The following is a 24,323-nucleotide window of genomic DNA, read 5'->3' as shown; positions in this document are numbered from 1 at the left end:
AGAATTTTATCTAATTTATCTAATACAAAAAATTTTTTTTATGGTTATTAAGTTTTAAAAAAGTAATTTAATTAATTATTTTTTTAATTTTCTAAGGATGTTAATAGGATAAATATAGGGTTTTTAAAAAGTTTTTTTTTTTTTGATTTTTTTATAATATCGAATTTATTGTGTTATATGTATTATGTATAAATAGTATTTAATAATATTATATTATGTTTTTATATTTTATGATTGAATAATATTTTAGGTTAAACATCGATAATTATATAAGTTCTACAATATTTTTATAAAAAACAAAAAAAGAAATAAGTTTTATATTATTTTTCGAAATAGTTCTTACATAATGTTTACTTAGGGTTTATTCAATAATTTTTAAGGATTAAATTTAAGACGTGAAAACGTACAAAGGATACAAATGAATGAACATTTTTTTTTATGAATTTATTTTTTTATCAAAAATTATTTTAATAATTTTGTTTTTAAAGAATGTTTTCATAAGTATTTTATTCAAATTTTTTTTTTTTGTTTTTGATTTCAATTAGGAATTTTAATGTTTTTTAATATACAAAAATTTAAAATTGTTTTCTAATACATTAATTTGCTTTTTTGTTTAACGCATTATGGTTTGATATTTTATTTTTTTTTTTAAATAATATCAATTACAGTAATATTAAATAATAAAAAATAGGATTTAAAGCGTTTATAATGTTGTGGAAAATTTAAAATTATATAAACTATATTTGAAAATTAAATATGAAAGGATTCAATCAGGTACAATTGAATAAATTTCATTTTATTTTAATAATTTATGAAGGATAGTATAAAATAATTTTTTAAGAAAATTTTAGTTAAAAAGCTTAAAAATTCTATTTCTTATTTTTTTTTTAAAACTAATAAAATAAAATCATTTCAGACATGGGAAAAATATCAAAATTAAATTTTATTTGAATTTGATTTGATTAAATTGCCAAAAATCTTTTATATACAAAAAAAAAAAAAAATTATTCTTTTATTTGAATACAACATGTGCTTTTATTAATTGCTATAAAAAAAATAGTTAGAATAAGGAAAGAATTTAGAAATTTTAAAAGAGAAATTGGTTATACAAGAAAAAAAAAAAGATTATAAAACATGTCAAATTTAGCTTTATATAATATTACTGCAAGTAAGTATAATACAAGAAAGTAAAATTAATGTTTAAAATTTTCAATTAATTTTGCTATTCTGCAAATGCTAAAAAAAAAAAATAATGGTAAACTCAAAATGGTTTTTGTTAGAAAATTCATATTATTTTTTATAAGTTTAGTTTGTTGTTTTGTTTTGTTTTTTTTTAATAATATTCATATAATATAATTTATTTATCTAGTTTAATTTAGCTAAGAAAAACAAAGTATTTTTTTTTTAAACAACTTTAATATAAAAAAAAATTCAACCATTAGAAAATAATGAATGCCACATAATTTATTCGATAGGAAAAAAAAAGTAAAAGCAAAGTTTTTAGCTTAATTATTTTGAATTATTTTAGATTAATTAAAAAATGCTGTTTAAAATATAAGTACTATTATCATATTTCAAAAAATATTTCATTTACTTTGAAATTCTATTCAATTTTATATTATAATAATTAAGTAAATTCAATAAAAAAAAATTCTATTTAGTGAACTTTGTGGCATTCATAATTCTCTTAGGATAGGATGAAAACAAAATATATATTATATATATATATTTGTATATATATATACATATATATATATATTTGTTTATAATTATATAAAGCCTAAATTAACATTATAATTTTGTTTTTATTTGATTTTAAATATCAAACTACAATATATTATAATAAAATAATAAAATAAACAATTAAAAATTTACAATAAAAATAAAAATATAATATATAATAATAGAAATCGCAACAAAGAAAATAAAAAATATCAATTTGTAAACTTAAAAAATTCAAATAGACGGCAGATAATTTTAAACTGTTATACATGTAGGCATAAATTAAAATATGTGTGTAATTCAATTATTTTAATTATTAATTAATTGCTTTTTCCATGTAATTCACATTATTATTATTATTATTATTATTATTATTAATTTTTTTGCAATTTTTAAATTTCTTTTTTAAGTTTATTCTCTTATTTTTAAAAGATTATATTATATTTAACGTAACTACTATGAGGTGATTTTCAAATAAATATTAACTTACTTTTTTTTTTTTTGTTTTTTTAAATTTTATTTGTATTTTATTGTTCATTTAAGTAAAAAAAAAAAAAGTATATTATTACATTAAACTTCTTGGCTCATATAGAATTTAAATTCAATAATTATTAATTTTTTTTTTTATTTTAATATTTTCAAAACTTATAAAGTCTTGATTTTGTTCTGATTCACATCGGAAATTATGCAAAAGATGAATCTCCATTTAATGCTTTGTTAACCGTTGCTGTTGATGGTGATGTAACCGTAATTCTAAAAAGAAAAGCAAAATGGGAATTTATTTATTAGTTTCTTTATATTTATAATTTGAATTAATATTTATGTTATGTGTAATATAGCTGTAATACTAACTTGGGACTATTACTGTCACTTTTTTCTTTTAATACTACTTTTGTTTCATTAACACCATTTACAATTGAAGATTTTTTACTATGGTTAACTTTAATTTTATCATCTAAATCGCTAACAGATACATCAGAAGAGTCGCTTTCGCTAAATAAGAAAAAAAATAATTTGTAAATTTTTTATTAATAAAATTAAGAGTCAACATTATCAGATCTGCACATAAAGATTTATTTTGTATTGTTTACCTTTCTGTGACATCATCATCTCCTTCTTCCATTGCTTGTTGTAAATCGGCTATCCTTTGCAATGCCAAACGTAAATCATTTCTTAATGATAAACATTCAGCTTCTAATGTTTCAATTTTTTTCTCTAAGTCTTTACGTTTACTGGCACTATCCTGTTCGCGATTTGATATCGTATGGAATTCTTCACGTAATTCTCTAAGTGATTTTTGAGCTTTTTTGACATTATCTTGCGCAGCCATTTCTCTCATTCTTGACTGTGATAAATCATTTTGAATTTTTTCTAATGCATCTTTATGGCGATTTGCTTGAATTTCTAAACGAGCTTTTGTTGCCTGTTCTAATTCTAAACGTGATTCTAATTCTTTGGTTCTTAATTCCAGTCTAAAAGAAAAATTAAGAAAAAAATAATAATAAGATGTTAGTTAAAAATTCTAAAATAAGTAACATTTACCGCTTTGATTGCACTGCCGCTGTTGGGTCACTCATATTTTCAACATTTTCTAAACGAGTTGTTAATTCAGCCACCTGTTCTTTTAAAGTATTTCTTTCTCCTTCTAATTCAGATATTTTTATTTCATATTCTGACATTGCTGTTTGTTCATTATTTAATTGTTTAACTGCAGCACTATATTTTTTCATTAATTCAGCCATTTCTTCTTCATTTTCTTCAATTTGTGCTTGCAATTCTGTACGATCACGATTTGCAATTGTAGCTTTATCTTCGGCATCCTGTTTTGCACGTTGTGCTTCATCTAATAATGTTTGAATATCTTGTAATTCAGATTCAGCAGTATGTCTTGCTTTAACAGCTAATGTTCGGGCTGCTTCTGCATCTTCCAATTGATTACGTAATTGTCGTATTATTGCTTTACCAGGTGAATCAGCTTTAAGTCTTTCTAATTGAGCATGAGCATCTTTTAATAAAGCTTTATATTTTTTAAGTTCACGTTTTAATTTTTGATTCATTGCTTCTTCAGCTTGACGATCATGTCGATCTTGATCTTCAGCAAATTGTAAACGTCTTTCTAATTCATGTTTTTCACGTAATAATAATGTTCTTTCTTCATGTTCAGTTTCAAGTTGACATTCAAGAGCTTTAAGGGAGAAAAAAAATAAAATAAAAAAAAATTGAAATATTTTTATATGCTATGAATTGCATTTTTAATATATTTTACCTTTAATTTTCTTATAAGCACTGCCACGAGCTTCTTCTAATTCATCATCGCGTTGTTGAGCTTCACGACGTGCTTCTTTTCTCATTGTTTCCATTGTCATTTCTAATCTTAATTTTGCCTGTTCTAATAATTGCACTTGGCCGGCCATTTCATCTAATTCTTCTTCTTGCTCTTTAAGACGACGTTCTAAATCCATTTTAGAACGTCGTAATTGAGCAACTTCTTCTTCAGTTCCACCACTGAATGTCATTTCTTCGAGTTCTCGTTGTAAAGCGATTAATTTCTCTTCCTTAAGTTCGAGCTCAAGGCGAGTATCCTATAAATATATTTAATAATAGAAAGAAAATTTATTAAGTTTTTTTTTTAAAAATGGAGTACTTGTAATTTGCTAAAAGAATACTTACCGCTAAATTTTGTTCAAGTGTGAATTTTTCAGCAATAAGTACGTCCTTTTCTCTTGAAAGACGATCTTTTGCCTGCCTTTCTTGTCTAGCAGCATCCTAGAAAACAATATAAGAATAAAAGTTTTAAATTAATTTGTAAATTTACAAATATTTTGTGTTAAATTTACTAGAATATTATTCGAAATGCTAAAAATTGGAAAGTGTGTATTTGAAAAGGATTTAGAAAACTAATTAAAACAAAATCTAATAAAAATTTTTGAAAATTTTTAACTTAAAATGGAATTTTCTCTACTATTTCTGTTATCTAGCTCTGTACATACTATTTTTTCAATAATACTCATACTGAATTTGTTAATTTTTTTTTATCTATTTTTGTACCTATAAAAATTATTGATTTCATGGCAGTATGCTTAGTACATATATATGTATGTATATGTATTGTGCGTTCAGAAATAAAATTTCTAAAAATGTTGACATTTCGTTTGCTTTATTTGTATTTTTATTAGAAACCAAAGTGTAGTACCCGATTTATTGTAAAGATTATGGATATGTGAAATTTTCATTCAATGAAACCAATTCAAAATAAAACAAAGGGTTATTTTAGAATATGATCCCTAAAGTTCAGTTCGAAAATGTCGGTTAACTGTTCATGGGAGCTTTTCTTCAAAATTTGTACCCTCGTTGGTAAATTTTATACTAAAATTATTTTTGAATCTTGTCGGCTTAAAAAATCATTTAGAACAAACAAGTTTAAAATTTTTAAAATATTTTTCTATTTTGTAGATGTGTTGATTTTGTAGTTCTAAATGTTGATCTTGTAGTTCAATGAAATTGCAGCAGATTTAGCTGTAGAAAGAAGACTTGTTATCTGCAAACACCCAAAGTACTCCCTAAATAAACAAATTCTAATAAATTATTAAAAAACTTTTAAATGATAAAAACAAATATGATGTGTCAACGCACTTTATCTGTAACAATTATCAGAATATTTAATTCTATTTCAGAATATTTATATAGTTGAATACTTGAATCTTATAATTTTCAGTTATCTTTTGCGTGTAATGCAAATAGCGTGAAGAAAAGACATGAAGCAAGAAGTAACGAAAATGTGAAGTAACGCATTTATGCATTAAAATGTTCTTGTTCTGCCTGAATATAATTCCTGTTTGTTATTTTGTTCTGTTTGGTAATATTGAATTTTAGGATTAACAAATTTAGAAATCTAGGATTAAAATTTCTATGCGTCTATCAATGAAATAAAGAGTTAAAGCTGTTAATTCTTATATGAATGAATCGTCATAACAATTTTGGGCGAGTTAAGAAATTTGCTATAAAATAAATAAGGCTAATATTATTATAGGAATATTTTTGCGAAAGAAGCTCAATATGCTTACAGTTGAGTTGCAATGTTAATTTTATATACTCAAATAATTTTATAAAAACTTCTCTTATTTATTTTATAAAAATAAATTTATGAAAACTTGCAAATTTATTCCAATTGAAATTTATCAATTCTATTTAAGGAACATATAGATACGTGCCCTTCCATATAAAAATTAGAAAGCGAAAAAAAAATATCTTGCCTAAAAGAAAGTGTTTTGATATTTCATCAGTATGCGTGCGACTACACAGTGACTTTATTACATCATTATTAAAATTCAAAATAATTGGAAACTTTAACTGGACTGTGATATTGGACAATTCAATATTTTGTATTCTAAGATCGTATTTTATATTCAAAGCAAAATTTCATATACGAGTATTTGATCAGCATAATTTTATCTGCAATACTAGAGTACTCACAAGTAAAAACAAAATTTTTACCTTTATTACAATTTTTTTGTGCTTTACTAAATGTACAAAAAACAAAAACATGAATTCATTATTTTTATAATTATTCTGGTTTTTTTTTCATTCAAAAAAAAAAAAATTAAAATGGTCTCATTTGTATTACTAAATGGTGATTTGAAGCGAAATTTTTTTACTAAAAGTGAAGAATAAATTAGAGTAAAATGAAAACGATTTTTTGTTTTGTAGGTCAGTTAAATTCGCAGATTATTTTAGTTTACCATACTTCTTTTTTATTTATTAGTTTCTATTGTTTTAAGAGTCCGTTGCAAAATATCAATGAAATGAGATTAACGAAAATAAAAATTTCTTTTCAAAGAAATTTTAAAAAAGAATTTTATACACTCTAAGGTAAAGTTGAATTTGAAAAGAAGTTTTAATGGAAAAGAAGTCTAACAATTCGACTATAGTAACAAAAGAAATTTGTTTATTGTTTTAATATTATTAATTTATTATTGTGGCTAATATTATTGTTTATAATAATATTATTTATTATAAAAAATGTAAAAGAAATTTTATTTTCTGTTATTTTAGGAATTTTGATTAGAAATGAATGAAAATTATAAAATGGATGAACCGCTTATTCGACAAATTTTATTCTGAAGAAATTTTAATTTTAATTTCAAATATATTTGTGCTTTAAGACTACTTGTTTCTTATTATTTTTTACTTAAATAGAAGTCAATTACTCAATTCTACATCAATTGTATTAATTTTGTTCAAATTTATATATAGGTTTTCCAATTTTAAATTTAATCCCAAAATTTTACACATTTGTTAGCATAATATAAAGGTTTAGACTTCATATTAGCACATTTAAGTAAACGTAATAATAAAGGTCTTGAAATTGGAATTGATATTAAATTAATTTTTTTTATCAATAAAAAACTCAACTCACTAATTTATATTCCATTCTAATTTGAGAATGAAATTTTCATAATAACAAATTTGGAAACAATAAAATAATTAAAGAAATTTTTATCTAATACCCTTGGTTCAAAAAAAAATTACGAAATAATAATTATAATTTCCTGACTTCCTTAAACACATGTCTATGCACATTATATGAGAAATATATGAGAAATCGTGTGCCAATCGGCTAAATACGAATTAAATATTCGTTATTATTCGTTTAATATTATAAAATGTAAACAAAAAATAAACAAAATAATCACCAATATTCTGTTAGTCTCATCACTTGAAATGAGAGAATATTATTGAAAAGAATTTTGTTTTTCTGTATAGAATTTCGAATTTTGTGAATTTATTTCGCTCAGAAAATTACAACATTCCTCAGGAACAACCTATCACGTCATGTGATACGACTAACAGAATATTGGTGTTTATTGCAATTTAACAATTAATGTAACACTTATGTAGCACCGTGATTTGCAATTATGGAAAGTTAAACCAACACTGAAAATCAATAAATGAATTTGTATGAAAATTATAAATTTTCACTTTTTCTTTTAATAGTCAGTGTTATTTATAGTATTTGTTTAAGCACATAAATTTGGAATTAAACGTGAAATACCCTTGGACTTTTAAGCATTTTAATTAGAAAAGAAAATGAATTTGATTTTTTTTTTTTTGTTGCAACTGAATTTCACTTTTTATTTTGATTTTTTTAAATTTTTTGTGAAAATCAAATTTTTACGTTAATTTTTTACACTATCTACCTATATTATTATTGTATTATGTGTGAATGTATGTATGTTGGCGGGTATATTTACAAAATGCTATCTTGATTTTTATTTATACTTTAAAATACTATTATGACACCTGTTCAAACATTATTTAGAGAAAAAAATTTGAATAAAATTAAATTTTTTTTAATGTAAAAGGCTTTAATTTTTTCACTTTTTTGTTATTTTTACTTTTTTAGACTGAGAACAAAAATAAAAAACTAAACAAATATTTGAGAAGATATTAAAATTATTTACGTAAAATATTAGATTTAAATCGCGATAAAAACTTAAAGAAAATAAATTAAGAAATGAAAAAGAATTTACTATTGTCTAGTAAAAAAAAAAAAATTTTACTCATTTTTTCTAAAATAAAAACTTTCTTTCGTTTTCCTTTTATAAGGGCTTTCTTATTTTTTTTACTTTAAAATGTTCACGTAACATTGAAAAAATTAAAACTAACACAATTGTAACACTTTTAAAACAAAAAAAAAAAAATAATAATAATAAAAATATTTTGTAACAGTAATATTAAATCAACAACAACAACAGTAAAAATATAATTTTTTTTTTCACCTGTAATGCTTGACATTCCGAATCGAATTTCCTCTGTTTTTTCTCTAATAAATTATTGCGACCGTTTTGTTCTTCGAGTAACATACGAAGATCATTCATTTCATTTGTCATTTTTTGTGCTTTACGTTTCCATTGACCAACAACTTGTCGCTGTTCTTCAACTTCCTCATATGCATCAGCCAACTGAAATTAAATAAAAATACACATAATAAATAATTATTATTATTGTTATACTACTATTGTAGTAATGAATAATTGAAAAAAGTAAAAACTACATTTATAACAATAACGATAATAAAAATGATAATGTGCAGAGAAGAGACAGTAAAAATAATGAAAACAAAAAAAAAATATTAGAAAAAAAAAGAGCAAAATTAAGTTAATCGCTTTATTTTATTTTATTGCACATTTAACAACTATATATACAAGCAAATATTTTTACATATGGATATGTTGGCATGTATTTACTATAATTGCGGATTTTGTGCTATGCCACTATGATAATAAATGAGAATGCAAAACATTTTTGATTTAATAAAATTTACTGTTTTTAAAAATAATTTTTAGTGGTGGACTTTTTTGTGTTTTATTGTTATCTCTTTTTAATATGCAAGTGTTCGTAAATGCATTACAACAAGTGAGTATCTATATATTTGATAAACTTACATTAAATTATCATTAATTGTGAAAAATAAATTACTATCGCGTAAGTAATATGTTTTTTTATTGTTCTGTTTGATAAACTTGTAAATTAATTTTATCTTAGACAAAAAAAAAAAAACAAAATAGAAACTAATTTGGTTTTAAAACATTTTGTTATACTTTTATTTGTTTATTTATTTTATACTTGATTTATTTTTTTTTTTTTTTTGATTTGTTAAGGTTGTTAGTTCTTAAAGTACAGTATCCATCTAGATACAAAACATAAATAAGAAATGACAAAGTAAAAAAAAAACGAAACCTCAAAATAGGAATTCAAATAAAGAAAAAAGCAAAAAATAAAATAACAGTTGGACACGTGGACAATTTCTACTAAACAACAAATTGCTCAAAATGTCTTTTTTTTTGACAGATGTAAGGCAATTGTACGTAAAGTGCACACATGCAATAGTTACTATTGAATTATCAAATTAGTGTTAACGTTATGCAACTGTTGAGAATATTATTTAGCCTAAAAATTTCTCAAAATTTCATAGCGAATTGTAAGCGAACTCTTATCGTTCTCTGTTATCGTTAACGAAAAATTTAAATTCTAGTAATGTGTCACGATATTGTTAGGACAGACAGAAAAATTAATTGAAAAAATATTAAATTTAATGTGGTTTAAAGATAAAAAAATATTTTCTGTTTTTTTTTTTCATTTTTTTGTAATTCTTTCTTATTTCAAGAATGCGTCAAATAAAGGAAAAAAAAAATCAGATCATAGTTCAAAGATACAAGTTTGTAAGCGTGTTGTCTTGCATATTTAAATATGTACATATATAAAAAAAAAGTCCATGTTTTCTTCTTCTTCCACACTCTTTTTTTTTTGTACAAACATACATACAAAGTAAATACTTGTTTTGAGAAAGAAGAAATCAACCATAAACAAAATAGAAAAAACCAAACAAAACAGTCATGTTAAAAAATCAGAAAAGAAAAAAAAAATATGTGAGAACCACGAATTTTTTAATTGTGAAATGAAAAGAAAAAGACTGGATTTTACTATGTAATTATGTACATACGTATGTATGTATACCTGCATGTGTACATAAAAGAAAAAAATAAAAGAAAAAAGGTCTACTACGGTTTTATGCTCAGAAATGTGTAGTCATTCTTGCTATCTTATAGTGTTTTGTACATAAATGTGCGATCATATAATAGGTATTTATAACCTAAGACCTGGTCCGTAAACAAAATTTTGAGTTAATTATTTTATGCGAGCTATGGAATTTTTTAAAATTACATTGAATTGGACTCGGTATAGCGGATCAGTTCTATTGCAATCTTCAAACACGTTTTCCTAAAAATTTCTGCATTTTAATCTGATGACATCGAAAATGTTTCGAAAGATTTTCACTTTGAGAAAATGTACAAAAATTCATTTGGGCTGTCTCAATAATACAAAGTCATTTTTTCATAATTTCGTTCATGTTCAGTACAATGTCTCTGAAATAGTGTTGCGAGACCATATGTTTTTCATATTGAAAGCATAAATGCATACAAAATTCTTTCGGGGTTAAGAAATTATGGGACCAATTGCTAGCCAATTGCGAAGAATTGCGAAAATGGGTCGCTAACACATTGTAAAATATGCGAAATTGTGTTTGCAACGTTGTTAATAGATTTTCGATTTAGAGGGTATATCAAAAATTTACAAGACAAGAAATTTCTCAAGACAGACACTCATACCTATATAACATAATGGAAAATTTTTTCTTTGCAATTTGGCCCATATAATTTTGAAAATGTTACACACACCTGATTCTAATACCAAACATTTTATGTATACTAAATACGCACATAAAGTCAATTCATGTTTACATTTTGTAATAAGTATGTTTAAACATTCTCGATAGCGTTAAAGAAATTCCATTATGTCTACTTTTCTGTGATTTTTAGAGAAAAAGAAAACTAGAAACAAAAAAAAAATGAAAAATGAAGAAAAAGAGCATTTTTAAGAGGAAAAACACGCTGATAAGGCAATAAAATAAATTTTTAAGATTCAATTGAAAAACAATAAAAGCAACAACGATTTAACATAAAAAAAATGAAGAAAAAAGAGAAAAAAACAAGAATAAAAAACCAATCTTAAATGGAAATTGAATGTTAGATAAGAAGTAAACACGGGACATTAAAAAAAGTTGGATAAAATCTTGTTAGAACTATTTTTGAAATATGTGTGTATGTATGTATAGCATATCGAATTACATAATATAATTTAATAACATTGTTCTTTTGCCATTTGTAAGCAATTACACTACATACATAAATATCACAATAATTTCACGATAATGGATTTAGAATTGCTGTTAAGCAGTACCACATTATAATTTATTTCGCTATTTTGTAAATGTGCAATTCTACACATTTTTGCCGCAAAAGTAAATTTTTCCAAAAATGTACAAAAAAAAAATTCAAGAAAGGGTCATGCATTAAATCAAAAATTTAATTTTAAATATAGTAAAAAATTTTCACTGTGTTTTTTTAATATTCAGTCACTATCGGGAAACAAAGCTAAATAAGAGCAAGACTGTGTTATGTAAGTGTTATAGCACTTTTCATGCTTATAATAACAAGTATTCATATGACTTTTAACAGCGCAAACAAATTGACATTCAACAATGTGACGTTATTAAGATTACATTAGAATACCGGGTAATTTTTTCACTCAAAGAGTTTAATTCTTTATAAGGTATTTTGATAGAAATTTTATTTTAAGTAACAACACAAAATTATACTTCCGTTTCAGAAGGGCAATAGCAGTGTAAGTGCAGGCATTGAAATAATAATTATCAATATTGTCATAAACTGTTATACATATTGCAAAATAATTATTATAGATTGTAGGAAGGCAAGAATCTTACTTCGAGTATCGAATATCGAGAATTATAATACAGTGATAATGTGTACATTATGTAGATATAGAGCAATTAAGAATGACCATCAGAACAACTTAAAAGAGTATAATAAAAACAATAAAGTTTAAACGTTGAAATACATGTGAGTAAGTGACAAGTGAGCAATACTACACTATAATAAAATTAAAAAGTAGAGAAAAGTAAAAAGCTTGTACAATATTTCTCATGTATTAGATGTACAGAGTATATAAACACATACATACACATGTACACAATATTATTATTAAAATAAATGCACTATATACTTTTATTAATTTTTATTACTTTTATCAATTTAGTCATTCAAAATTTTTGCTATCACAAATATAATAGTTTACTAGTTAAATCAATTAAAATATAAAACTTGTGTGTGCATGTAAGTGCAATTTTTTGTTATTGTATAAAATTATCAAAAAATTTTCTAGAATTATACTGTTATACATACGTATATTATTTTAATTTATAATTGAAATAAATATACAATTAAAATTTTTATAATTTTAGAACTTACCTTCTTTTCTAATTGTTTTTTTAATGCAATCAATTGTTCTAAATCATGTTCATGTTGTGTTTGTAATCTACGTTTTGTAAATTCTAATTCTCTAGCAACACGTTCATATTTTAATTTGTATACACCACCAGAATCTTCACCATCACCATCTTCATCTTCAGAAATACCATTTAAATCGGATTTGGCACATATTAATTCCATTTCTAATTTCTCTGATTGCTCTTGTAAATTTTTTACTTTTGATAATGATTCTTGTAATTCTTTTTCCAATTTAAGACGTTCAGCTGTTTCAGCTTCTAAACGTTCACTAGCAATATTTGATGCAGATCTTTCTTCAGCTAAATCAACTGTCATCTCTGATAGCTATTTAATGAATAATAAATAATAGTAAATTTTGCAAAAAAAAAAAAAAATTATAGCAAAATAATAAAAAGAAAATGTAAATAAATTTTTTTTTTTGTAATATTTATGTTTGAGAGTTGATGCACCATATTATCGTTGTCAAAGGAGTCACACAATATGTTATGAAAATAAAATAAGAAAAAAATGAGAGAGAAAAGAAAAATTAATAAATATTAATTTTAATATAAAAAAAAATATTTAGTTTTATTTAAATATAATTAATGCATATATAAGAAAAAAATTATAAGATTTTAATAAATTTTATATAAGAAAACAAAAGGAATTAAAATATTTATTAAGAAAAAATAATAAAAACAAAAAATAAAAACAATTTTATTGTATTATCTCTCGAGCAATTGCTTTTTTTTCACTTGTATTTTACAATATTTTTTTTTAATTTTATTCATTGCATGGTGGCATAGCAATGAAAAGTACGACTTTTTAAGGTTTCCAGAGCTAGTTAGCTATATATATACATACTTATATATTATTTTATTTTTTCTTCACATATTTACATACAATACAGTTTGATATACCTAATTGCATATATGTATATATGAAAAATATCAATGACTTTTCTTTTTTGAATTTCTTTTTATTTTTTTTTAATTAATTAATTTATTTTTATTTATAGGCACATATACCTTTATACAAAGCTGCAGTAATAATTAACAAAAGATGAAGATGTTCACAATAAGAATAAAATGAAATAAATTTTGATATTGTGAGTTATTATGAAAAATTTTTAAAATTTCATAAGAAAATACAAGAAAACAAGAGAATAAGATAACTATAACGGAATCCCTGATAAATTTATTCAATCATTCAAAAATCATTCATAATGTTCTCAGGCGGCATTACAATTTAAAAGTCAAAGTCAAGGTTAACCCCAAAATGTACAAATATAGAAATAGAAATTTAAGTTAACATTTTTAATATTATAAATTTTGAATTTTGACATTTTATTATTGCAATAATTGCAGCATATATACTACATACATATACCTAACTGCACTGTAAATAAATGTTCCTCTAATCTTCGTTTTTAATATAGTATAATAAATGCATAATAGATGCCGCTTAATAAATTATTGTGAATTCGAATGACATATTGAATTCATTAATATTATTAAAAATCTTGTTTAAAATTCAATTTAAAATAACCTACATATTTTAATTGAATTTATTATGTTATATATAAGTAGTTGAGAAATATTATTAATTACGATTGTTGAATTAATAAAATTCAAATGACAGGAATAAAAAGCATAATTGTCATTTGGATTTCGTTAATATAATTACTATTGAATTCCTGCAATGTAAAATTGCTTATTTGGAATAATTTTAAAGGCACGTTTCATTTATACTTAGTACAACATCAATTTATAGTGATATACATACATCAGAAACATTTTAGATTACTCTAATTTCTCTAGAATTTATACTATATTCTTATTATTTCAAACGGCATCACTTAAATCTTTTATCATTTGATTGAAAATTATGATAACAAAAAATATTTGTTTTATAAATTAAAATTACATGTAAATTTCAAGATAAAAATTTAAGAAAATTGGAAATAAACAATTCTTAATAATAATTAAATAACATAGTTCTAAAATATTGAAAAATAATATTTGTTCAAAAAATAAATGAAAATGTAGAGGGAAATCGGGGCATGATACATAATGAATTTTTCCGGGCTTAATATAAAATATTTATTTTTGTGATTTGATTTGGAAATGAGTGTTACTTTTAATATATACTCGTATATATACAGACAATTTAAATATGACGAAATATATGAAATATTTGACGTGAAAAGGTGAAATATCATCAATGAACAATTGGGGGGAAAAATAATATTTACACACCTGTGATTTTTTAATGATTTTATAATTTTTATTAAATTTAAACAATTTTATTATTTTTAAAATAAATTGTAATATTATAATTTTAATAGTATTAAACATTTTCAAGAAATTTTCCATTAATTTGCTTTTATATGTATAAAAATTTTTAGTTTATAATAAATAGAAGAGAATTGCAAGAATTTGGAAAATTTAGATATTATTAAATTAAATTAGAACAATAATAAATTTTTCTTTTAATTAATTAAAATTCAAAATGGAATAAAATTAATTTAAAATTTATTTTAACCATGTCCTTTTTGTTTTATTATTTGATTATATTATAAAAACGTTTGTATATGATTTATTTTGCGTACTGTCTAAATAATATTCGAATATCTCTAAGACAATACGAAAACAAGTTGTAAGAATATTATTCACAATATCAAAAAGAAATATTTGTGAATTGTGAAAAGAATGACATGACATACAGGAAGTTTGTCTGTATATTAATGGTAACCGGCATTCTTAAATACTCTTTTACTACAATCACACACCAGAAAACAGTGAATAACCTTCAATTAAAATTGATAATTGACTAAGTAATTATAATTTTATCGTATATGATAATATTTATGCAAATACTTATTTGTAACGGAGAAAAAGCAGAATAACAGAACAGAAGAAAATGTTAAGGAGTACAGAATTAAAATTTCTGTTTGTGTCGAATAAATGAAGAGTGAATTTAGATTAATTATTTTTATATTTCGGCAACATATTAATTTTATTGTATTTAAATTATGGTTCTATATTTTAATTAAAAAATCAAAATTCTTTGTGTGTACCACTTTTAATAATTAATTCGAAAAACTTATGTATTTTAAATTATGTGAATTAATTTGTGATTTTAAATAAGAAATCTTGAAAGTCCATCTATAAATATAACATTATAATGTTCTTACTATTATGATCCAATAGAAAATTAATTGAAATTTAAATTTTAAAATATATACTTTCGATTTCTTTCAAAATCATATCAATATTTTACATAAGTGCTCTAAAAGTGAATGCACTTAAATATCTTATTTATTTTTGTATTTATACATGAATTTATAAATGAATTTTACAAAACATAACCACAATAATAAATTTTTCCCTTTAAATCTCTTAGAAACCACAATATTTTCTTTCAATGTATTTTTTGTAATTTATATATTCGTATGTATATATGATCATATTTTCTTTCTGCATCATTAAGTTTTTCCCATATACTCGTATTTATAGGATCAATTGGAAAAATGAGAATTTTACAAGGTAACAAATAAATTTTTTCATTTTTTTAATACAAGGTTAAAATTTTAATTTTACGTCTAATTAACAATAAATTGCTCAATACATACATTAAATATACTTATGTATGTATGTAATAAAAAAATTTTAAAAATAATTAATTAAATTAAAACTAGTACATTTTGATAAAATATATTCGGATCAGAAGTAGAGGAGAAAACACCCATAAAAAATTTATGTTTTTTTTTTTGCTGTAAATTACAAGAAAATTTAAGAAAATCGAAAAAGAAATTTTCTTTATGTTTTTAATTTTCAATGAAATATCCTTGACTTATCAACAATCAAATTTGAATAAAAATATTTTTTTTTCATAAATATTTTATATACGGGCTATTATTAGTTTTGACTCACGCCAAGGCTTTTCAAAAATAATTTTATTTTTGAACTATACAGAAAAAAAAAATTCTTTTATTTTATCATAATTTTTCATTTTACACCTTTTCATATTTACACATAACATAAATGTATAAATAAGAGTTTTTTAAAAATAAAAATATAAAAGAATTGTTACCAAATAAAACTTCCTACGTTTATACAGTCAATCAGTTGCACATACTTGTTACGTATATATACACAAACTGTAAGTATGTTTGTACGTATGTAATGCACATGTATGAATGGGTAGGTGTACTTTATAAGAAGATTTATCTATACGCTAATGGATACATAATATTAAATTGCTACTTTTATGTTTTTGTTGCTAGAAAAATAAATAACAATAAAAGCAACAACAAAATAAGTAATAATTTTTTTTTTTTCATTTTTTAATAAATTTTTGTGTTTTTTACTTAATATTTTTTTTCCAAATTTATTTTGAACCCCCCAACACACATATATCTACCTTATATATAGATTTTTTTCCACGTATATTTTTGAGTAGAAGTAGTAAGTAGAATAATTATTTTATCAGTTCAAATTTTTGACCCAAAAATACATCATGTTACCATAGTATACAAAAATAAAAGCATTTTTAATTTTTTAATTTTTTCATTTTTATTCTCTTAAAATGCATTATTCATTCGATAAATCAGAAAAATTTTAAAAAAGAAAAAAAAAAGTGTTTGTACAAAAATTAGAGTAAGTACTTCTACGTAATATATATATGATATATATGTGATATATATGATATATATGTGATATATATGACATATATATGATATATACATGACATTATGATATATACATGATATATATGATATATATATATGATATATATATGATATATATGATATTTTTTTGCTTGTGTTTTAAAATAAAGATATATAATGTGATATTGTACATATAAATGCATTTAGAAGTCTGGAATATATTGGGTAGAATACAATACTAATATTATGCTTGACAATATTTCAATATGTAAAAGTGTGCATGGATGTTTCAAACGTGTAATTGAAAATAAATAATTATTATATTGAATGAAAAATATGTTAATTAAAATTTAAAATCACAAGATTTCCGAAAAATTGTGAATTAATTTGAAAATATCAGATTTGAAATAAAGTTAGAGCAATTACGACATATATTTTTTTGTGATTATAAAAGAATTTATTATTTACTTATACGCTCAAGTGATCAAGAAAAAGTAGCGAACAGTAATTTAATATTAGTCCGAATTAACATTTCTAAATTAGTTATTGTTGGTAGTTTTGTATTTAATATTTGTAGAAATTTAAAAATAATTTTGCAATATTTTTACATAATGATCATATATTCCAATAATTATATAGTCCAAAATTTTGTAAATAAATATGGTTGCATACTTTTAGGAGAGTGTTTTTAATCAATTGTAATATCCATAGATATGTAAACTATAAAGGATTCTAGCCTTTCAATTAAGCTTTGAGATAATTTAAAGAGAATTCAATAAGAATTATAATGAAACAATTACCACGGAATGGTTGGATCGACAAAGGATAACATAATGATGAAATATGTACTTGTAATTGCTTAAAAATGAATCTGATATTAAGAGATATTTTCTCTATACGATATTGTAATGAAATGCCTATTTAAAATTAAGATTTTAGAAACACTTTCTAGCAATAAACAGTATATACTGCACCGAAAATAACATGATGATGTTTATGAACAAAATGGAGACTATTGTATTAAAAAAAAAACATAAGGTCTTACTTGATGAGTGCTTGCAATGCAATAATTTGCCATAATCTATATATAATGGTATGTATATGTGTGTACTACGATTCTTTTATTTTATATGAGACGCTATGCATGAATATTATGTATAAGAAATACGAGAGTTCTATCTTTGATAATTTTATGAAGAGTACGTTATATAAAAAATTCAAGCACAAATATGAATAGGGTATTTCAAAATAGGTTGCGATTTCTACTTTCATCGCACATTTTACTTTGCATAAAATTTAAAGTATTTAAAATCAATTACAAAACGATATTCATGTATATGTATGTAATTATATAATTAATATTAAAATCATTTATGTATGTATATGTATGTATATGTTGTATGTATTTGGAATGAAAAGTCTATTGAGAGGATATTGAACTAACTAGTCTGAGCAATTTTTTTTTACTTAAAAGTTTATTCAACTGCATATCAATGACGTCATAATGTACTAACGTTTTGGGCAAGATGATTAATATTTTATAAAAATATTAAATATTTTGCAAATTTAATTTGATTTGCCAAAAAAAAAATGGCATGCATGCATATGTAGTATGTATGTGTATACTTATATAGTTATTGTATATTTTATACGAAAATATTTCATATAACTAAAATTATTATTTAATTTAAAATTCCGGTCAATTAATTATTATTAAAATATTATAATTACAAAAAAAAAATTTTCACAGTCAAAAATCTTTAATTAATTATTTTAAATTATCAAAATATATTATGAAAAATGAAATTTAATTATTTGAATTAGTCATACAAAATGCAGAGCTTCATGTAATGAAAAAATGTAATGAAAATGACGAAAATATAATTTAAATGCAAATTGGTCCTGATGCTGTGAAGTTATGGCGATAAACTGAAATCCAAAATGCTGTAATACATTGTTATTCTATGATTAACAAGAGCTGAGTTACAGTCTTTGTAGTTATGCAGAATTACTGCCGTTTCGATGTCAGTGATTGTAAAATTTTAAGTGCATCATTTAATCCGAACTCTTTTTGAAGTAGTTGGTTGCAGTTTTACAATAAATTCTAATTCAGAAAATAGAAAATTCTAATTTTGTTTTATATGTAATTTGAAAAGGGAAGCTTATTATATTATAATCGTTCTACAGTTTAATAAGAGTAATTTAACAGAGAAAATTTTTGTTGTGAAGATAACGTAAATATCATGGTAATTAAAACAATTACTGTCATAACATAATACAATAGCCAATAAAATATGAGAGAAACTATACGAAATTAGTAGTTGTAGAGAGTTGAGAGCTTCTTAACATTCTAACAGCTAAAATTTCAGGTATATAATTTTGAAATATCAAAAGTCAATAATCAACGTCATTTCAAGTCTACTCTCTCACATCTACTCTCTCTACCCGTATGTAAGCATTTATTGCATAAATTCATTAATAAGATTTTTCATAAATTTCACCATAACGAATTTATAAATCAACATTAACAATAATATTGATAATTTTGCCAAATTATATAAACAGAAACAATGGATTTTTGCCAAAAATTTTTAAAATCACTTCTCTATAAACAATAAACAATACATACATATATGTACCGGTATGTATGTAAATACTCGTATTTGTTTCTCTGAAACTTATTTTTTAATATTATTTATTAAATTAATAATAAATTTTAAAAACAATTAATTTATTACAATTATTAATGATTTTGTGTTTATGTTATTCGAATTCAATTTAAGTACATACATATATAAAAAACATATGTGTACGCACAAGTAGTTTCAAATATGTCAAACGAATAAAGCATATAGAAGTGGGTGTCCTTCCTCTTTTATATTTTGTTTTACTTTAATTTTTTTTTAAGTTTGCGAGTGTGTGTATTTAATTTGAAAGCCAACAAAAAAAAAATTCAATTCACTAAATCATTTTGAAAATTTGTATTTTTAATTTTTATTAAAATATTTTTAAATTTATTTTCAATTCAGAATAAGAAGAAATATAAATTTTTTATTTTGTGAAAAAAAATTGAATTTTAAAATGTATGAAAACAACATATTGGAACACGAGATCGTCTTTAAAGAATTTTTTTTTTAAATTTGAAATTGGAACAACCAATTATCGCATTAATTAGTAAATTTTGAATTAAAAATATTATTTTACATTTAATATAGAAATTCGAAATGCAGGGTTATTTAATTTTTTTATGGCTTGTAAAAATGAATGAGTCGTATATACCGTGAAAGTTGCTATATGAAAGACATGAATATGGTTTGTCGTACACTTGTTCAATTATTGTTTATAAATGGCGAACAAATCATTTTCGAACAAAATGAATACTGTTTACTGATCTAATTTCAGAGTTTATTTATGTGAATTTTTCGATAGCCTGCATACGCTTTATGAAGGTGTCCTTTGGTTAGCAGCGCAGTGAGAACATAATATAATAATTTTACTTAAGTCTATATTTTTTGATAACTTTCTTAAGACTTATTTAATTATTATGATTAATGTACATTTACTATAAAATCTAGTAAAAAGTATATTGAGAGAAATATGCTTTAATGTGGTGAATAACGTGAGGTACCGTTATAGATAACAAGAGAATACTCTCACATTTATTTTTTCAATTAATTATGTTGAGTTCTTATGTTGTCGGAATTTTATTGCATTTTATAAAACAACAGAATGTGAACACCAAATTTCATCAGACGCTTGATGTGAAAAAACCAAGTAAAACAAAATTTGTCACACAAACAAAATTGAGGTGAAAAATATAATGACTGATAAAAAATTTAGCGTCCCAAGTATTACCATATGGGATTGTACTCCTGTTGTGAAATGTGAGAAAAATTATGTGTTTGACTTTTAAATGTATCGAAATTATAGACCTATAATTTAAGATATTTTTAATGCAGCAAATGAAACATTCATAAGATTTAAACAGCATATCGTTATAGGTTCTTGGACTACTTACCACCTAACTTTGTTTTCAAAGTATTTGAAAGACATGTACTCGATATGTGGCAAAAATTTTTTGGTTTTTGATTAAAATAAGTAAGGTAGGCTATTCTGTACTCAAAATTAAAGTAATTATGCAAGTATTTTAAGAGAAGAACTTAATAAACACAATCAATATTTTACTAATTAAGAATTTTTATTTTATTTGTTTATTTGTAGTTTTGTTATCAGCACAAATAAATGAAAAACTACAATAAAAAATATTCTGTGTATAGCACAGGTCCTACGAGTATGTTATCATTTCCTACGGGTAGATCACATTATGCTAAAATTTATATAAGACCCTGTAATTACATACACAAAAAACCAAATTATATTATAACAATAAATCAATAAATTTCGATAGAGGTGTAAAAGAACATATGTTATGTAAATATAAAGAGAAATTAATATTGAAAGTACAAAACAAATAAATATTTTATAAAAATAATGCCAATGGCTGCCAGAGTATGTTACAAAATAATTTTTCTCAAATCAAAAAAATAAAAAAGGAAATATTTACATTAATTAAAGGTGTGGTAATATTGAAAAATATTTCATAAATGATTTAATTAAATTTAATGCAAATAAATCTAAAGAATTTTATAAAGAATTAAAAATTAATGATTTGAAAATTAATATTTAAAATAGCTTTAGAAGAAAATTTTATATATATAAAGGCTTATTTATCTTAATTAAAATGACATTTTATATTTGTATGTATTTTGAATTTTGTATATGTATTGGCGCAGTGCAATTTAATTATATAAAACAAATATAGTTATTTAAGTGTATAATTCGATTTTGAATGATGAAATACATAAAATGTATAACAAATTTAAATGAAATTTACATAAAAATATGTGAAAATCTTACAATCAATGTTGTTAAATCGAAACCACTCTGAATTTAATATTGTTTAGATTAAGAAAATAAGGGTTTATTATCAGTTTTTTGAATTCACTAAAACAGCTGTGCTAAATTAAAAAATTTAAGTATCTTATGACAAGAAATATGATTTATTCTGTTTATGTTAAGAATTTGTTGTTATACTTGCAATGTTTGTGCTATAGTTTCCTAAAAATTGCATATGTTGTCAATGTAATCTAAAAATTGCAAGTGATTTTAACAGAAGTGACGTGAATTGAAGACTATAATTTCCGTTCTGCTTTAAAGAAAAATTGTGTTAAAGTTCAGATGTGCCGGGATACAGATTAAAATATGAGAAGACATTCGAAGATACAAACTCGAGTCATGAGTTGGAATTAAAAATCATGCCTCACTCTATCCTCCAAAAAAAAAAAAAAACATCGTTTTTACCGTTATAACAGTATTCATAATAACTGGAATGATTCGTAAATTTTTTTTTTTTTTCGTTATAGACGGAAACCATTATGGTCACAATTCATGCCATATGATTAATATTTCCAAAAGAAAAAAAAAATATTATTTAAGCTTTCCCGTCCACTTATAAAGGATTATTTAAGCACCTACTCTAAAATATTTTATAATAATAAATAGAATTCTAAATGTTATGTCTGATTTTTTTGAATTTTTGAAAAAAAAAAATTTTATGATAAAAATAAAATCAAGAGAAAAAAAATTTTTTTCTAAATATCAAAGAACTATAGCGAAAATACCTACTTATTTGAAGAAAATATCTTTTTTTTAACAAAAATATTTTTTTAACCATGTCGCCTTCAAGGTCGTATGACACAATTGTTTTCTTACTTTTTCTAAGATCAGCAAAAATTATAGAATTAGAAAAACAAATAAAATTGAGAGTAAAAAAAATAGATTTTTCATACAAAATATAAATCGAATTTTTTTTTTTCAAAATTTTCGCGTTCTTGGCCTAAATTTTTCCATTTTCAACCCACAGAATCCAAAAATGCAAAGGAATTTAGAAAAAAAAATTATATGAATTTCGGCAAAATTTTGATTTTCAATTGTTAACAGGTTTTTAATGATCTATTTTCTGAAAATAAAATATAGTTTAATGGGGAATAAAAAAAAAAACAACAAAAAACGATTGATTTCCTACAAAATTTTCAATTCAATTGGTTAGATTTAAAGTTTATTGGGATAGAATTTGTCCTCAATTTAAAAGAATTTAGGAAAATTAATTCTCAATTTTTTATTTTTTATTTACCAAATTTAATTTTTGAATCAATGAGACTGTATTATGGGAGCGACTTTGTATTTTGAATTATTTACCCAAAGCGGCAATTCCTCTTGTATTTTGTGGTTAGAACTGAGCTTAATTTTCCGTACATTCGAAAAAAAATATTTTGAGTTTAGAAGAATTTTTATAATATCCATCAGAAGTTTTATAATATTCAATCACCTAAAAGTATAGAACTAGCTTTTGAAAAATATTATGACATAAATAAATTCAATAACAATAATATTTGAAAATTTGAAATTAAATGTTGCCAATTATTTTAAAATATCGATTATATAAGGTAATTATAAAATTTTGGACACATATGTTATACAAAAATAACACACTTACTTTAGTCAAAACAATAAATATTTATTTTAAAATTTCTTTTTTTTTCTTTAAAACTAGTTTACATTTTTATATATATTTTTTTTTTAAATGTTTTTGGCAAAAAATCGTTTACAAATATATATATATATATATATATTAATGGAACGCCATTGCTTTTATTTGTTATATTATTTAATGGAAAACAAAACTGCTGCTTTTGGCAGACATTGGTACATTAATGAAAAAATTATCACGAGAAATTTTTGAATTTTAAAAAAAAATTCTCAGATAATTAAATAATGATTACTTATGTTGAAATACCAATTTGACGTAAATCATAACAAACGAAAAATAAAATATTTTGCGTAATTATAAATTAAGCTGTATAACAATATACAGTATAACAATAAAATATAAAAATTTTGGTTGTCCAAGAAAATTTTTTCCTGTTTTTTAAGCAGAAAATTCTGATTTATATATGAAAATA

General features: G+C 22.5%; 1 protein-coding gene across 7 annotated transcripts in view; it reads right to left on the bottom strand.

Annotated features, from left to right (window-relative positions):
• Nucleotides 1-2,212: 2,212 nt before the first annotated feature.
• LOC129608163 (unconventional myosin-XVIIIa) overlaps nt 2,213-24,323 on the bottom strand; it is a 229,151-nt gene continuing 207,040 nt past the window's right edge. For 6 of the 7 annotated variants that reach the window (XM_055519494.1, XM_055519497.1, XM_055519495.1 and 3 more), the window contains 8 exons: nt 12,612-12,974; nt 8,502-8,684; nt 4,393-4,488; nt 3,989-4,304; nt 3,265-3,907; nt 2,814-3,194; nt 2,575-2,715; nt 2,213-2,475 (listed from right to left, as the gene is read on the bottom strand). In XM_055519494.1, the coding sequence (XP_055375469.1) occupies nt 2,406-2,475; nt 2,575-2,715; nt 2,814-3,194; nt 3,265-3,907; nt 3,989-4,304; nt 4,393-4,488; nt 8,502-8,684; nt 12,612-12,974 (2,193 nt within the window). In that variant the 3' untranslated portion in view covers nt 2,213-2,405. Of the gene's footprint in view, nt 2,476-2,574; nt 2,716-2,813; nt 3,195-3,264; nt 3,908-3,988; nt 4,305-4,392; nt 4,489-8,501; nt 8,685-12,611; nt 12,975-14,887; nt 15,010-24,323 lie in introns of those variants that run through there. The other variant, XM_055519500.1, reaches the window with a different exon arrangement.

The sequence above is a fragment of the Condylostylus longicornis genome, unplaced genomic scaffold (genome assembly GCF_029603195.1).
Source record: "Condylostylus longicornis isolate FDR11 unplaced genomic scaffold, ASM2960319v2 ptg000030l, whole genome shotgun sequence".
Taxonomy (NCBI): domain Eukaryota; kingdom Metazoa; phylum Arthropoda; class Insecta; order Diptera; family Dolichopodidae; genus Condylostylus; species Condylostylus longicornis.
The sequence above is the reverse complement of the archived record's forward strand: the minus strand, read 5'-3'. Positions and strand labels throughout refer to the sequence as shown.